The 12,871-nt window shown below is 48.3% G+C and overlaps 2 protein-coding genes across 2 annotated transcripts; both read left to right on the top strand.

Moving 5' to 3' along the window:
* The first annotated feature begins 664 nt into the window (after nucleotides 1-664).
* LOC130380435 (protein mono-ADP-ribosyltransferase PARP12) lies at nucleotides 665-2,996 on the top strand. Its single transcript, XM_056587627.1, has 5 exons — nucleotides 665-1,297; nucleotides 1,938-2,076; nucleotides 2,385-2,646; nucleotides 2,819-2,868; nucleotides 2,985-2,996. Exons 1-5 carry the CDS (start codon nucleotides 1,023-1,025, stop codon nucleotides 2,994-2,996), a joined length of 738 nt encoding a protein of 245 aa, XP_056443602.1. The 5' UTR covers nucleotides 665-1,022.
* LOC130380434 (nascent polypeptide-associated complex subunit alpha, muscle-specific form-like) lies at nucleotides 2,957-12,534 on the top strand. The gene is made up of 9 exons (XM_056587626.1): nucleotides 2,957-3,205; nucleotides 3,341-3,467; nucleotides 6,267-6,435; nucleotides 6,634-6,742; nucleotides 7,680-7,776; nucleotides 8,882-8,966; nucleotides 9,262-9,392; nucleotides 9,775-9,926; nucleotides 10,991-12,534. Exons 1-9 carry the CDS (start codon nucleotides 3,169-3,171, stop codon nucleotides 12,532-12,534), a joined length of 2,451 nt encoding a protein of 816 aa, XP_056443601.1. The 5' UTR covers nucleotides 2,957-3,168.
* The last annotated feature ends 337 nt before the right edge of the window (nucleotides 12,535-12,871 follow it).

Here is a 12,871-nt window from a genome sequence, read left to right as displayed (position 1 = left end):
TAGGTTGTGGAGAGCTTTGTAGGTGAGGAGTAGGGTTTTGTATTGGATGCGGTAGTGTACTGGGAGCCAGTGAAATTGGATGAGGACAGGGGTGATGTGGTCAGATGATTTGGTGCGGGTGATGATCCGGGCGGCTGAGTTCTGAATGATCTGTTGATGAGTTTGGTGGGGAGTCCGGTGAGGAGGGCGTTGCAGTAGGCCTAGTCTATGCGTGATGTGACAAATGAGTGAACTAGGATTTCAGTGCTGGATTGGGTCAGTGATGGGCGGAGTCTGGCGATGTTGCGGAGGTGGAAGAATGCAGATACTCTCCACATACTCCATACCATCTAAGAACTCTCATCCGAACCTCACTGACCAGTAGGGCGTGACGTGTCCACCCCCATCTGGAGACACATGCTGGGCTACACCGCCCCTTCGGGATCTGTGCAGCCACGGAGCGGGGGAAGCGAGCAGGGAAAGATTATCGCTGACCCTTGCACCTTCACGGTGGCCCACATTTCCCGACTCGTCCTCTGAAGGGCGTGATGCGTCTCCGCCACCAGAGGGCGCCAGAGCACTGTACCGCCCATAGACGCGTCGGCCTCAGAGTTGTTACCCGTCAAGAAAGTTAAAATAGCAACACAAAAGGAAATAACGGGATGTATGATATTCATAAACCAGTAGACCTACAACTTATCTATGGGTTGTGTTAGCAAAGGGGTTTGTGCAGCCTAATTGTGCTTTATGTCTTTATTGTATTAGCCTACTACAATTGATAACAAAGAAAAATAATAGAAATGAACCAATTAATCGATAGCTAATTAATATGATCTAAAACAGCCTGTTATAAAATAATGTTAAGAAACCCGAGGAAGTCCGGTGCTGTTTCGTTTACAGCATGTTATTAGGTTTCGTTTTCCAATCGTAAGAACAGGAAACTCATGCCGAATGCATGAATAGCCGCGACCAACCAAGTCCAAACTTCAAAGCCGTGTTCAACTTGGAGTGAGAGGCCAGTGAATAGGCTACAGGGCGTTGAAATGGAATCGGCGATAGTCAAATATCTCTGTGGGAACCTCGGATCCACAAACAGGGATGAACTGGTGGCCAACTGTGTGTTTGGTGACGCCTCGACGGTGAACGAGATCATCAGCAACCGAGACCGGTTCGCCAACGCGCATTATAATGGAGAGAAGCTTCTGATCGCCAAGACGGCTCTCCGACTGTGCAGAAGGCTGGTGTGCGCTGGACCTGGATGCAGCAGTTTACATCTCTGTAAAACATACCTGTACGGCGAGTGCCAGTTTCCTGGAAGGTGAGGGCCGATTTACTATCATGCATGGTGCACCAATGGGCCCTAAATGTTGTATTTATTTTGAATCACTTACCGAGCGTTAAAACACTCCCGTAGAGTGAGAAACCTTGACCTGCAGTTCATTTCTCTATCTATCTATCTATCTATCTATCTATCTATCTATCTATCTATCTATCTATCTATCTATCTATCTATCTATCTATCTATCTATCTATCTATCTATCTATCTATCTATCTATCTATCTATAGATATAGATATAGATATATCTATATCTATATCTATCTATTATATATATATATATATATATATATATATATATATATATATATATATATATATATATATATATATATATATCTATATCTATATCTATATATATCTATATATATATCTATATATAACATACAGTGTGGTGGACCCCCGTTGACGTTGCCCAGTGGAGTTAAAGGTGCTCTATGTGAGATTAAAGGGGTACCATCACATGTGATTTGTAATTGTGTTATTCTTCGGCTTCTCGTGAGGGGAACGACTATCATCTCGTGGTATGCGTTCCTTGAACACGTGATGTTTTCCAAATGCGTGCGACACCCTGACCGTTTTCTGCGGACGTCCCCCCCCCCCCCCCCCCCCCCCCTACAGGCAGGCCAGGTGTTCTTTCTCCCACGACCTCCACTCCGAACACAACGCCGGACTTATGAGAACACACGGCTTGGAAGATCTGGACAAGAAGGAGATATGTGTGTTGCTGCTGCAGAACGACATGGACCTGCTCCCCTCTGTAAGTTTTATTTTTTTTTGCCATATTTTAAGAAGGCAACATATAGATGTTGATGTGATTCTGTTGCTCAAAATACACTTTCACTTTAATTTTGTGAGCGACCATTACCAATAGTTAAATATTTTTTTATTTTAGAATACAAATTTAATTCCAAAATAGAAATTGAATTCCGATTTTTTTTTAATTACTTGAAATGTCTTTATATAATATATATATATTTTTAACTATGTAGATCACCATTGCTCTGCCGTGCGAATATCCCTGTCCTGTATGATGATCTTCAAAACACCCCCTCTCCATCCCGACAGGTGTGCTTCGACTACAACAACACCGGATGCCAGGAGGGCTGCAAAAGGATCCACATCTGTGATAACTACCTGCGTCGTAACTGCTGCTGCTCGCTGGCCCACGACTTCTACGAGCCGCAGCCCTTCGAGGTGCTGCAGAAGAGCCGCATCCCCAACGACCTCATGGCGGCCATGAAGCCGCTGTACATCAACAAGAAGGTCCTGAGTGGCATCGAGCACAAGGCCAAGAAGGCCGGACAGACCAATCAGGTCCCTGGGACCGGTGGTGGTGGTGGTGGTCGTGGTGGTGGTGGTGGTGGTGGTGGTGGTCGTGGTCGTGGTGGTGGTGGTGGTGGTCGTGCCGGTGGATCTGGTGGAGCTGGTGGTGGTGGTGGTGGTGGTGGTCGTGCTGGTTGTGCTGTGGTTGGTGCTCGTGGTGCTATTGCTATCGGTAGAGCTGGAGCTCCAAGAGGTGGAGCTGGTGGAAGGAAAAGACCGCCTCGAGGTAAAGCCGGAACGAGGATTTAATATTAACATTTGTTTACCCCTATATGTTTTTGTGTGTGAGTGAATCAGCTTCAGCACATTCTAAAGTCCATTGATATATCTGCGTTTCAAAAGAACAACGACTAAATATTATTTGAAATACAACACGGTGTCATAAATAAAATATATTATGACGTTTTAAGTGCGATGTCTGGAGAACTGGGTTTTAAACCCATTTTAAACCTTCCATTGAAGTGCTCGTCCAATGAACTGAAAATAGTTGTTCATTGTTTGTTTTTCAGATAAAACCGAGATTTGCATGTACTTCCTAATAGGCACCTGTAGACACACCATAGGTGAGTTCAAACTAACGGATTTTATTTAAAACTCAATCGTACACAAAAAACCTGTTGCCACCTGAGCACCAGAGATTACCTGTTGTGTTAGCCGTATGAATCACCGATAATCCTGTTCCTCCCTGTCTTCTTCAGAAAGGTGTTTCCAAGCTCATTACAGTCTGCCTTACAGCTGGGAAGTTCTGAAGGGCCATCAGTGGACGCTGCTGGATAGCTCAGAGAAGATAGAAGAGGATTACTGTAACCCCAAAAAGACACAGAGGTATGGGACATCCCAGTTTGAAACTCTTCTGTTTAAATTAGCCTAAGAAGGTGAATCCAGGTTTGAACAGTGGTGGGCCATCAGGGCCAGCAGGGCCTTCTCTGCTGGCCCTGTCAAAATCTGAATAATAAATATCTATATTTTTTTTTTTCAAAATGACATTAATTTGTGTCTGAACGCATCTTAATTCCCAATTTTATTTCAGTACTTACAACATTATTCCAGAAGGAAAACTGTTTTATTTTTTTGTAAGGCTGAGCTCAGCTGAATAACGCATCTCACAGCTAGGTTACATGGACCGGCGGGGCCAGCACTAAAAGTATTGCTACCCTTTCGCTGAAGCTGCCACCTCCCATTGGATAATAAATGTGACTGACGTGTGTAATCAGCCAATCAAATGTTGATGTGAAATAATAGAACGACCCCAGGGCCCAGCAAAGATAGCGCTAAAAGATTTTTTCAGTTGTTAAAGAAATGCAACTTACCATATCAACTGCAGCCGTTTCCTCTTCTCCTTTTCATCCATGGGAAAGTGGTAAAAAGATAATTCTGTCGTTTTTTTTTTAATCAGACCTGTTCAAACAGCTGGGAACACAGCACTGCGGCATTATAGAAATACGTTTGTTTTGATGTTCGACGGAGCAGTTGGACCCGGAAGTTTTATTTTGAAAGGGTGTTACGTCATGCTTAACAGCCGGATATGCGGGCGCTGGCCCCCGGTGATGTCATCAGCGAATTTTGAATCGTTGGCGTACAGAGTAGTGGTGGATTCAATGATTCGTTTCCGTGACCCAGTTCACGTGATTCAGTTCGCCACGAGGAGTCGTTCGCGAATCGTTCGTTCGTTCAGTCGAGTTTCCGGTAGCACTAACTCCACTGAGTCTGACTGACTCAGCTGAGAACCGTGCAATGGGGTCCATTCCATGATGCGATTTACCGCTTCCGGAAACCAGGCTGAACGAACATACGATTCGTGAACGACTCCTCCTAGTTCAGTCGAGTTTCCGGTGAATTGATTCACCGGAAACTCGACTGAACGTGGAGGAGTCGTTCGCGATTCAGCCTAGTGTCCGGTAACGGTGAATCGCATCATGGAATGCACACCATTGCACGGTTCTCAGTTGAGTCAGTCAGACTCAGTGGAGTTAGTGCTACCGGAAACTCGTTCGTTCGTTCAGTCGAGTCTCCGGTGAATCGAATGGTGAACGAGACGACCGAACGAACGAGAGAGACGAACCGGTTCAGTTCGTTCGTCCTAAAGACTCGGTCATTTGAACCGGTTCGCGAACGAACGAGCCAACACTAGTACAGAGTTGATAGTGAACTACTATGCCCACCGCCTTCACAGCACATAGCGATCCTGTTTCTGATCTCCTTCGTTTGCCTTTTTCAAGGCGATCGTTTGGAGAGAAGACAGACTTTATTTCAAGAGGAAGACCTACACCGAAGCCCGATGGGCTGACCCAGGCCGGTAAAGGTTTTGTGCGGCACTTTACAGCCGCTATGATGACTGGCTAACGGCTAGCACCGTTCAGAACAACCTATTCTACTCGCCGTGTTTGCTGTTCCACATCAGTGAGGGGACATGGAACAGCGCCGGATTTAGCAGTCTTATAGCTTCACCAAGGCAGCTTTAAAACATCAGGCCATGGGTGATGGGTGAGTTTTACTTTGCACTGTGTAGGAGCGATAATGTTGTTGTGGTACTTTAGTTCATAACGCATTTTTTTTAATGGTTTGAAACACAAATATATTGCTGGAATTTGGGCAGTAGGCTTAATGGTAATGCTTTGTGTGGATGCTGCTTAATAAGCATATTCAATTAACCCGTTCACTACTACTCCTGTTGGCTTAATATTCTGGCTGGAATAGCTGTTGTAAAATATGTGGGATAAAGGCCTACTTATTTTTGTTAAAGGGGACCTATTATGCTTTTTCGACTTTTATGACCTATACATGTTGTTAGAATGATTAATAGTCATGTTTAACCATACACAAAAAACGATGTAGATTTTCGTGAAACTCTTCCTCTCATCTGGGCGCTTTCAGCATTCTCTGTCAACGCTCGGTTTCGTCCTACTCCGCCCCCTCCTGCCAACCCAACTCCGTTGTGATTGGTTACTTCACCGCCACCTCAGACTGTCAGCAGGGAATACGTCGAAATGCATGTACGTCATTATTTGACACTTTAGTATGGTTAAACATGACTATCAATCATTATAACAACGTTTATAGGTCATAAAAGTCGAAAAAGCATAATAGGTCCCCTTTAATGAACTGGCGTTGCACTTGTAATATTGTCGCTATAGGCTACTTTATTTAATCCGTTGAAGTTGCGAAAGCATCCGGTGAAAATAACAATAACTGTGAACACTTGTTTTTGTGTCATGTGTGTGATGTGCAATCTGGTTGCGGAGTGACATAAGGAAAGATCTGATGGTGATCCTGCAATACTCGGTGTATTGCAAAGTGGTGTGCGTGTGCGCTGTTGTTGTTGCTGAAAATCATCTGTCTTGTTGTGGATGTTATGCAGTAGCGCATATTGTGGCTGTATTGGCACCTAATATGAAATTTGTGTTTGGGGGTTGGCCGTTGGTGGAGTTCGTTACTGAAGGCCCTGACTTAAATCCCAGTTTTTAGCCCAGTTTAAAACCTCACTTTGCTCCTGTAGTATTCCCAATGTCTGGTCAAATTTAATCATTGATTTGATACAACAAAGGTTGTGTTGTGTTTTCATGCTGCACTTGTGATCTCTAAACCCACATACTGAGGGTCAAAGGTGTGTGATGTTTCCTGCAGCACGGTGGATGTAGAAGCGGTGTACTTTGACACCATGACGCGTGGACTCCAGAAGGTCAGGCGTCTCTCCTCCATCTCCTCAGTCCTCCAGCCCACCTTCCTACTCACCACCGAGTGGCTCTGGTACTGGGAGGACGAGAATGGGAACTGGAACCAGTACGATTCACCGGTGAGTTCAGCACCATCGCAAAGTGATGCCAGCCTGAATCTGCTCACATCCGCAGACGTAATAAACCAGACGTTTGTTTGTTGTTTGTAAACGTTAAGTGTGTGTGTGTGTGTGTGTGTGTGTGTGTGTGTGTGTGTGTGTGTGTGTGTGTGTGTGTGTGTGTGTGTGTGTGTTCATTCGCCTGCTCGCCCTCTCCAGACCAACAGCAGCACAGAGCTGGAGCAGAAGTTCCAGAACGACCCCCAGGAGGTGATGGAGTTCACCGCAGGGTCCCAGGACTACACAATCAAGGGCGCACTCACACTTGGCAAGTTTGCCTGTTCCGTGCTGCAGGAAGATTCAGCATGATTCCCCCCCTCCCCACTCCCCCCCACTGCTCCCATTGGCCGTCGCACTGGGCACGATTGCTCCTTCATACATACGTCATCACGTCGTAATACGTCATCACCAAGCGTGGTGTCCAGCTGCGACTGAATGCTGTCGTCGGCCCAAATTTCAAGTAAACACTCGACTTCACTATCGCACCAACGTAAACCCACTCGTGAACCGCTTGCCGCCATTGTTTAAAATGATTGTTGTGGGGAAGAAGGGCATGGACCTATAAAGAAAGAAGGGTCGCGCAAGGACTACGTCATCCAGCTCACGTTGCGTATCCGCGCGCGTGCGCCATCTCATTAGCATCTATACTTTGGCCACGGCACACCTCTCCCAAGTGTGCCGTGGCCAAGGGGCTGTTCCGTGCTGGAATACGGAGGGCGTGGTCACCCAAACGTTCCAGACTTTAGTATGCAAATGAGCTCGGGCACGGGGCCGCGGCCCTAGTGTGAGTGGCCCCTTATCAGCCTCCAGGGTGAGGCCACCGTTACTACCCCTCCCACCCCCCGACCCACACAACACAACAAACTGCTCATCCATCCACCACGGTGTACAACCCCATGAGCTAGTATTGTTTGTCATACGTTTGTCATACATTCGTCAGGAGAGGTTAGGGTGAGGCGTCTTGCTCAGGGAGGGACACCTCGACACTAAGGAGGAGCCGGGGATCGAACTAGCAACCTTCCGGTTACCAGCCAACCCACCCTACCTCCTGGTCTAAGCAAACCCTTGAACAAGCAGCGAACTCTGCCTTCGCTTTATTAATAATCTGTCATGAGAACTCTCTGTGAGTCGCTTCAGACAGCGTCTGCTGGATGACTACGTGGAAACGTAGCATCATAAGATATGTATTCCTTTGCATTTTGCAGACATGATCCAGACCAATAAGAGATACGGCACCCAGAGGCTGGTGAGGCGACGGCCTCGCTTCCTGTCCTCCGCCGACGTGCTGGTCGTCAGGACAAGGTGAGTTCCACCTGGAGGACGGACTGCCTCTCTGTTCGCTTTTAGAGAAGTCAAACGTCTTGGTCCCGCTACACCAGTGGCTCTCAAACTTTTCCTACTAGTTTACCCCCTTCTAAGGGCACACTCACAATATGCCATCTGTACCGTGCCCGAGAACGTTCATCCCCTAAAGTCTAGATCGTTTGGCTATTTTGAGTACGCCACCCGTACTCAAGTACAGTTAATTTCCGTGGCCTGAGTACACTTCAGAGAGGTGTGCTCAAGCCACGGTACAGATGCTAATACGCAACCGTATGTACAAGAGGCAACCGTACTCAAGCCCAGTTGAGATTGCCTAGTGTGAGCACAGGCCAGCGGCACAGAGGTGGGAGGGGGGGGGGGGGGGGGGGGGCAATCGTACTTGAGTATGGTAGTGTGAGTGCGCCCTATGTTATATTTTCAGCGGAAGGAGTACCCCCTTCACCTGCACAAAACATTTTGGGCAGAATAAAATATAATGAAACATGAATAATGTATGTGCGTTCTATTTGGCAGTGTAAACATGAACATTAAAAGGGTCACATTTCAACCACTTGTCCAGTTTCTGCGATTTGCTATTGTCTAGCTTTCAGAGTTCAAAGTTGCTCATGATGGAAAAAAAGATAAACTTTACTTTTTAATTTGCTTCGTATCCCCTGTGGTACCTCAAAGTGCCCCTAGGGGTACGCGTACCCCCATTTGAGTACCAGTTATACACAATATAAGAAAAGCATGACCCTGCCCCCTTCAGGCACACCCATACCCAGCTCCAACCCTGATGAATCCAATCAATCCAATCACTATCACTTTTACTGCTTCATGACCAGGAAGCTTTGGGAAATGTTCCATTCCTACTTTATGAAAATGTCCACGCACAGACGATTGTACGCCCTCAGAAAGCGCCACTGACTGGCGACTTTGTATCGTCGTATCTGCCGTCACAACTCTATGCTAATATTGACCCTCCTTTTTCAGTGAGACACAGCCCTACTTTTACATCAGGCACTTTGGATAGCTGCCTTATAAACCACACACGGGTCCTTTCTATTACGCTGCAAGTGAAGTTATTATTGTTTTTCTATTTCAGTAGAAGGCCTCCCAGTGGTCCAACAAATGTCCTAGCTATGCCAAGACACTGGGACAGGACCCAGGTTCCTGAGACTGGACATAAGGTTAAGATAATTATAATTTATTAGAAGAGTTACAAGCAACCACATGTTGCGTCTTTCATTTTTAATTTTAAGATCATAAAGTACATGCGTTAATAGAAACATAATAAGAAAAATTATGTTAACTTCTTTATTTCTCAGTATTATCCAGTGTCGATGGTGATGACATCCTGATGATAAACAAATTTAGGATCTATTTAAAAAGTAATTAAAAACACGAGTCTCATGATATACACCTTTGGGTTGTTTTAACTGTTCTCAAAGGTAAATTAAGACCGTTCTCCTCCGTCTCTGGTAGAAAGTTCTGCTGCAAGATTCGTCCGAAGAATACAAAGAGGTGGAGACGCTGTTTCGTCAGACGATGACCAACTTTGACATCGTGAAGATCGAGAGGATTCAGAACAAGAGTCTCTGGGACCAATTTCAGTTGTACGTAGCTCGGTCGGAGAAGACGTAAAATGGGTTAGGCCGACGCCAGGAAAATCAAACACAGCACCCTGTTCGACTCAAAAAGATAACGCTTATGATGATCAACTGTCATTTAAACCCCTAACCCTTTTAAATGGTTGAAAGGACATTGTTTAAAAACACGATTTTTTATCATAAGCATTAAACACTATTATTTTTATCATTATAAGCATTATCTTTTTGAGTCTAACACCATACGGTGTTTGATTTCTCTCGCGTCGGCCATTTTAAGTACGTGTTCGACTCGTACGGTGCAGACCTGTGCGGTGTTCGACTCAACGATAACGTTTACAACAATCAACTGAAATATTTAAAATATCTTTTAAATCGTGTTTTATAAAAGGCAAAGGGATCAAATGAAGACGAGGAACGGGGGCCGTAACGTGGCCGAGAGGAAGCTGTTCCACGGCACAGACTCCAAGTTCATCGACGCCATCTGCTGCTCGAACTTTGACTGGAGGATCTGCGGAACCCACGGGACCGTCTACGGCAACGGTGAGCTAGCCGCTACGACACCGCTGCAGGGCTTAAAGGTGCAGTGTGTACGATGAGGGGCATCAAGCACAACAGTCGTGGCAGGGATTGTGTATACAAAAGTGTGTTTGAGTTATCATACAGCCCATAACAAAAATATCCCAATCGTGTGTTGTTGATTTACAATGAACCTTTAATGTCTACAGAGGGTGTCCAATGCCATGGAGGCTGCCATGTTTCTACAGTAGCCTAGAATGGACAAATGGCTCTTGAACAGGGGTCACCAACCTTTTTGAACCTGAGAGCTACTTCATTGGTACAGAGTCATACGAAGGGCACCCAGTTTGATAAACTCTTCTGAAATGACAAATTTGCTAATTTAGCCTTTATTTATATATTATTATTAATGCTTAATGATACTCATCTATGTGAAGACACTGATCATGTTAATGATTTCTCACAATAATTATCAACAATGACTTAAAAAAGTTGGGAAAGAGTTGTTCAAGAATGAGTTGTGCTATTTTTTAGAACAGGCCTGCGGGCGCCTCATGTGGTCTGTGTTGGTGACCCCTGCTCTAGAAGGATTAGTTTCAAATGTTAAATCATAATCACTGTCATACTTAAGCTGTCAAACTATGACCTAAAGCTAGTCGATACCTACTGGCACCTCACAGGTCAGTATCGCCGTCTTACCTGTCCTACGTCGTGGAAAGGGAAAGGTGAGGCAGGGGCGATATTTGGTTGGTTGGTTCGATTGGCTTGTGTTCGATCGGCTTGGATAGCCAAAGGCTGACCAAACAAAGTTTAGATGTGACGATATACTTGAAAAGGGTTGAGCCTCTTTGGATAAGATGAATTGGAGGTATTTTCTGTGTGTATTCGATGGATTCAGGGTCTATGTTTCAAAACACAAGCACAAGCTGGAGTTAAAGCAACACTTCATATTTCTTCTCTTCTTATCTTGTCACACTTCCCCCTCGTCCTCTCTTCTCTCCTTTGTCTTATCTCCTCTTCTCCCCCTCTCCCCTCCCCTCCTCTGTCTCCCCCTCTCCCCTCCTCGACTCCTATCTCCCCATCCCCAGGGAGTTATTTCGCCCGGGACGCCAGCTACTCCCACAACTACACCGGGAACGCCACGACGGTCCGCTCCATGTTCGTGTCCCTGGTGCTGGTGGGCCACCACACCCGGGGCGAGGCCGGCTACGTGCGCCCCCCCTCCAAGGACGGCGGGGACACCCTCTTCTACGACAGCTGCGTCAACCATATCCTCTCGCCTTCCATCTTTGTCATCTTCGACCGGCCTCAGATCTACCCGGAGTTCCTGCTCACTTACAAGGAAAAGCGAGAAAAGGTGTGGGCTCCAGACGACTTGTTCTCCGGGGTACTGGCCGCCGCGCCGGTGGTGAAGCCCACAGCCGTGCCAAGTGGCATGTTCGTAAGGTCCGCATCCTTGGCCAGTGCCATGACCGTGCCAAGGGCCACGCATGTGCCCAGTGCCACGCCCGTGCCCAGTGCCACGCCCGTGCCAAGAGCCACACGCGTGCCAACGGCTTCGCACGTGCCCAGTGCCACGCCCGTGCCCAGTGCCACGGCCGTGCCAAGTGCCATGTCCGTGCGCAGGTCCGCATTCTTGGCCGGTGCCACGCCCGTGCCAAGGGCCACGCCCGTGCCCAGTGCCACGCCTGTGCCCAGTGCCACGCCCATGCCCAGTGCCATGTTTGTGCGCAGGTCTGCGTTCTTGGCCAGTGCCACGCCCGTGCCCAGTGCGACGCCCTTGCCCAGTGCCACGCCCGTGCCCAGTGCCATGCCCTTGCACAGTGCCACGCCCGTGCCAAGAGCCACACGCATGCCAACGGCCATGCACATGCCCAGTGCCACGCCTGTGCCCAGTGCCACGCCCGTGCCCAGTACCACGCCCATGCCAAGAGCCACACGCGTGCCAACGGCCACGCCTGTGCCCAGTGCCACGCCCGTGCCCAGTGCCACGTCCGTGCCCAGTGCCACGTCCGTGCCAAGTGCCATGTCCGTGCGCAGGTCCGCATTCTTGGCCAGTGCCACGTCCGTGCCAAGGGCCACGCCCGTGCCAAGGGCCACGCCCGTGCCCAGTGCCACGCCTGTGCCCAGTGCCACGCCCATGCCCAGTGCCACGCCCAGTGCCATGTTTGTGCGCAGGTCTGCGTTCTTGGCCATTGCCACGCCCGTGCCCAGTGCGACGCCCTTGCCCAGTGCCACGCCCGTGCCCAGTGCCACGCCCTTGCACAGTTTCACGCCCGTGACAAGAGCCACACGCATGCCAACGGCCATGCCCATGCCCAGTGCCACGCCCGTGCCCAGTGCCACGCCCGTGCCCAGTGCCACGCCCATGCCAAGTGCCACGTCCGTGCCCAGTGCAATGTTTGTACGCGGGTCTGCGTTCTTGGCCAGTGCCACGCCCGTGCCCAGTGCCACGCCTGTGCCAAGAGCCACACGCGTGCCAACGGCCACGCCCCTCCGCAGATTAACAGCCACGCCGGTGTACACCCAGGCCTACGAGGAACCCACTTCACAGTTCTACGTCCCCCGGCCTTCCAGACGCAGCCCCCCGCCCCCGACCTCCCCTAGCCCGAAGAAGTGTGTGGTGAGCTAGGGCGGGGCGGGGCGGGGCTAATAAGGTGGTTTCTGTTAGGGTGTTGGATTGGGGCACAGGGCTCATGAGGGTCGCATCCCCGGTGAGTTCTGCTGAGTCATGGTGTGTCGGGACTCGGGAGTCATGGAGACACGCCCCTGGAGGACTTTGGGAATCTGTTTTGGTTTTTTAGATCTACCTTTGGTTCGTGAAAGGGCGGTGGTTCTGTGGAAGGGCTTTGGGTCTCGAAAATGTATTGATGTACGTTACAATTATGCAATATACACAGAGAAAAATGCTTTATGGTAACCGTGGGAGATGATATTTGAGTTGCTCTGTGCAAATGAGTTAATCATTT

The sequence above is a fragment of the Gadus chalcogrammus genome, chromosome 4 (genome assembly GCF_026213295.1).
Source record: "Gadus chalcogrammus isolate NIFS_2021 chromosome 4, NIFS_Gcha_1.0, whole genome shotgun sequence".
In the NCBI taxonomy this organism is placed as follows: domain Eukaryota; kingdom Metazoa; phylum Chordata; class Actinopteri; order Gadiformes; family Gadidae; genus Gadus; species Gadus chalcogrammus.
The sequence above is the reverse complement of the archived record's forward strand: the minus strand, read 5'-3'. Positions and strand labels throughout refer to the sequence as shown.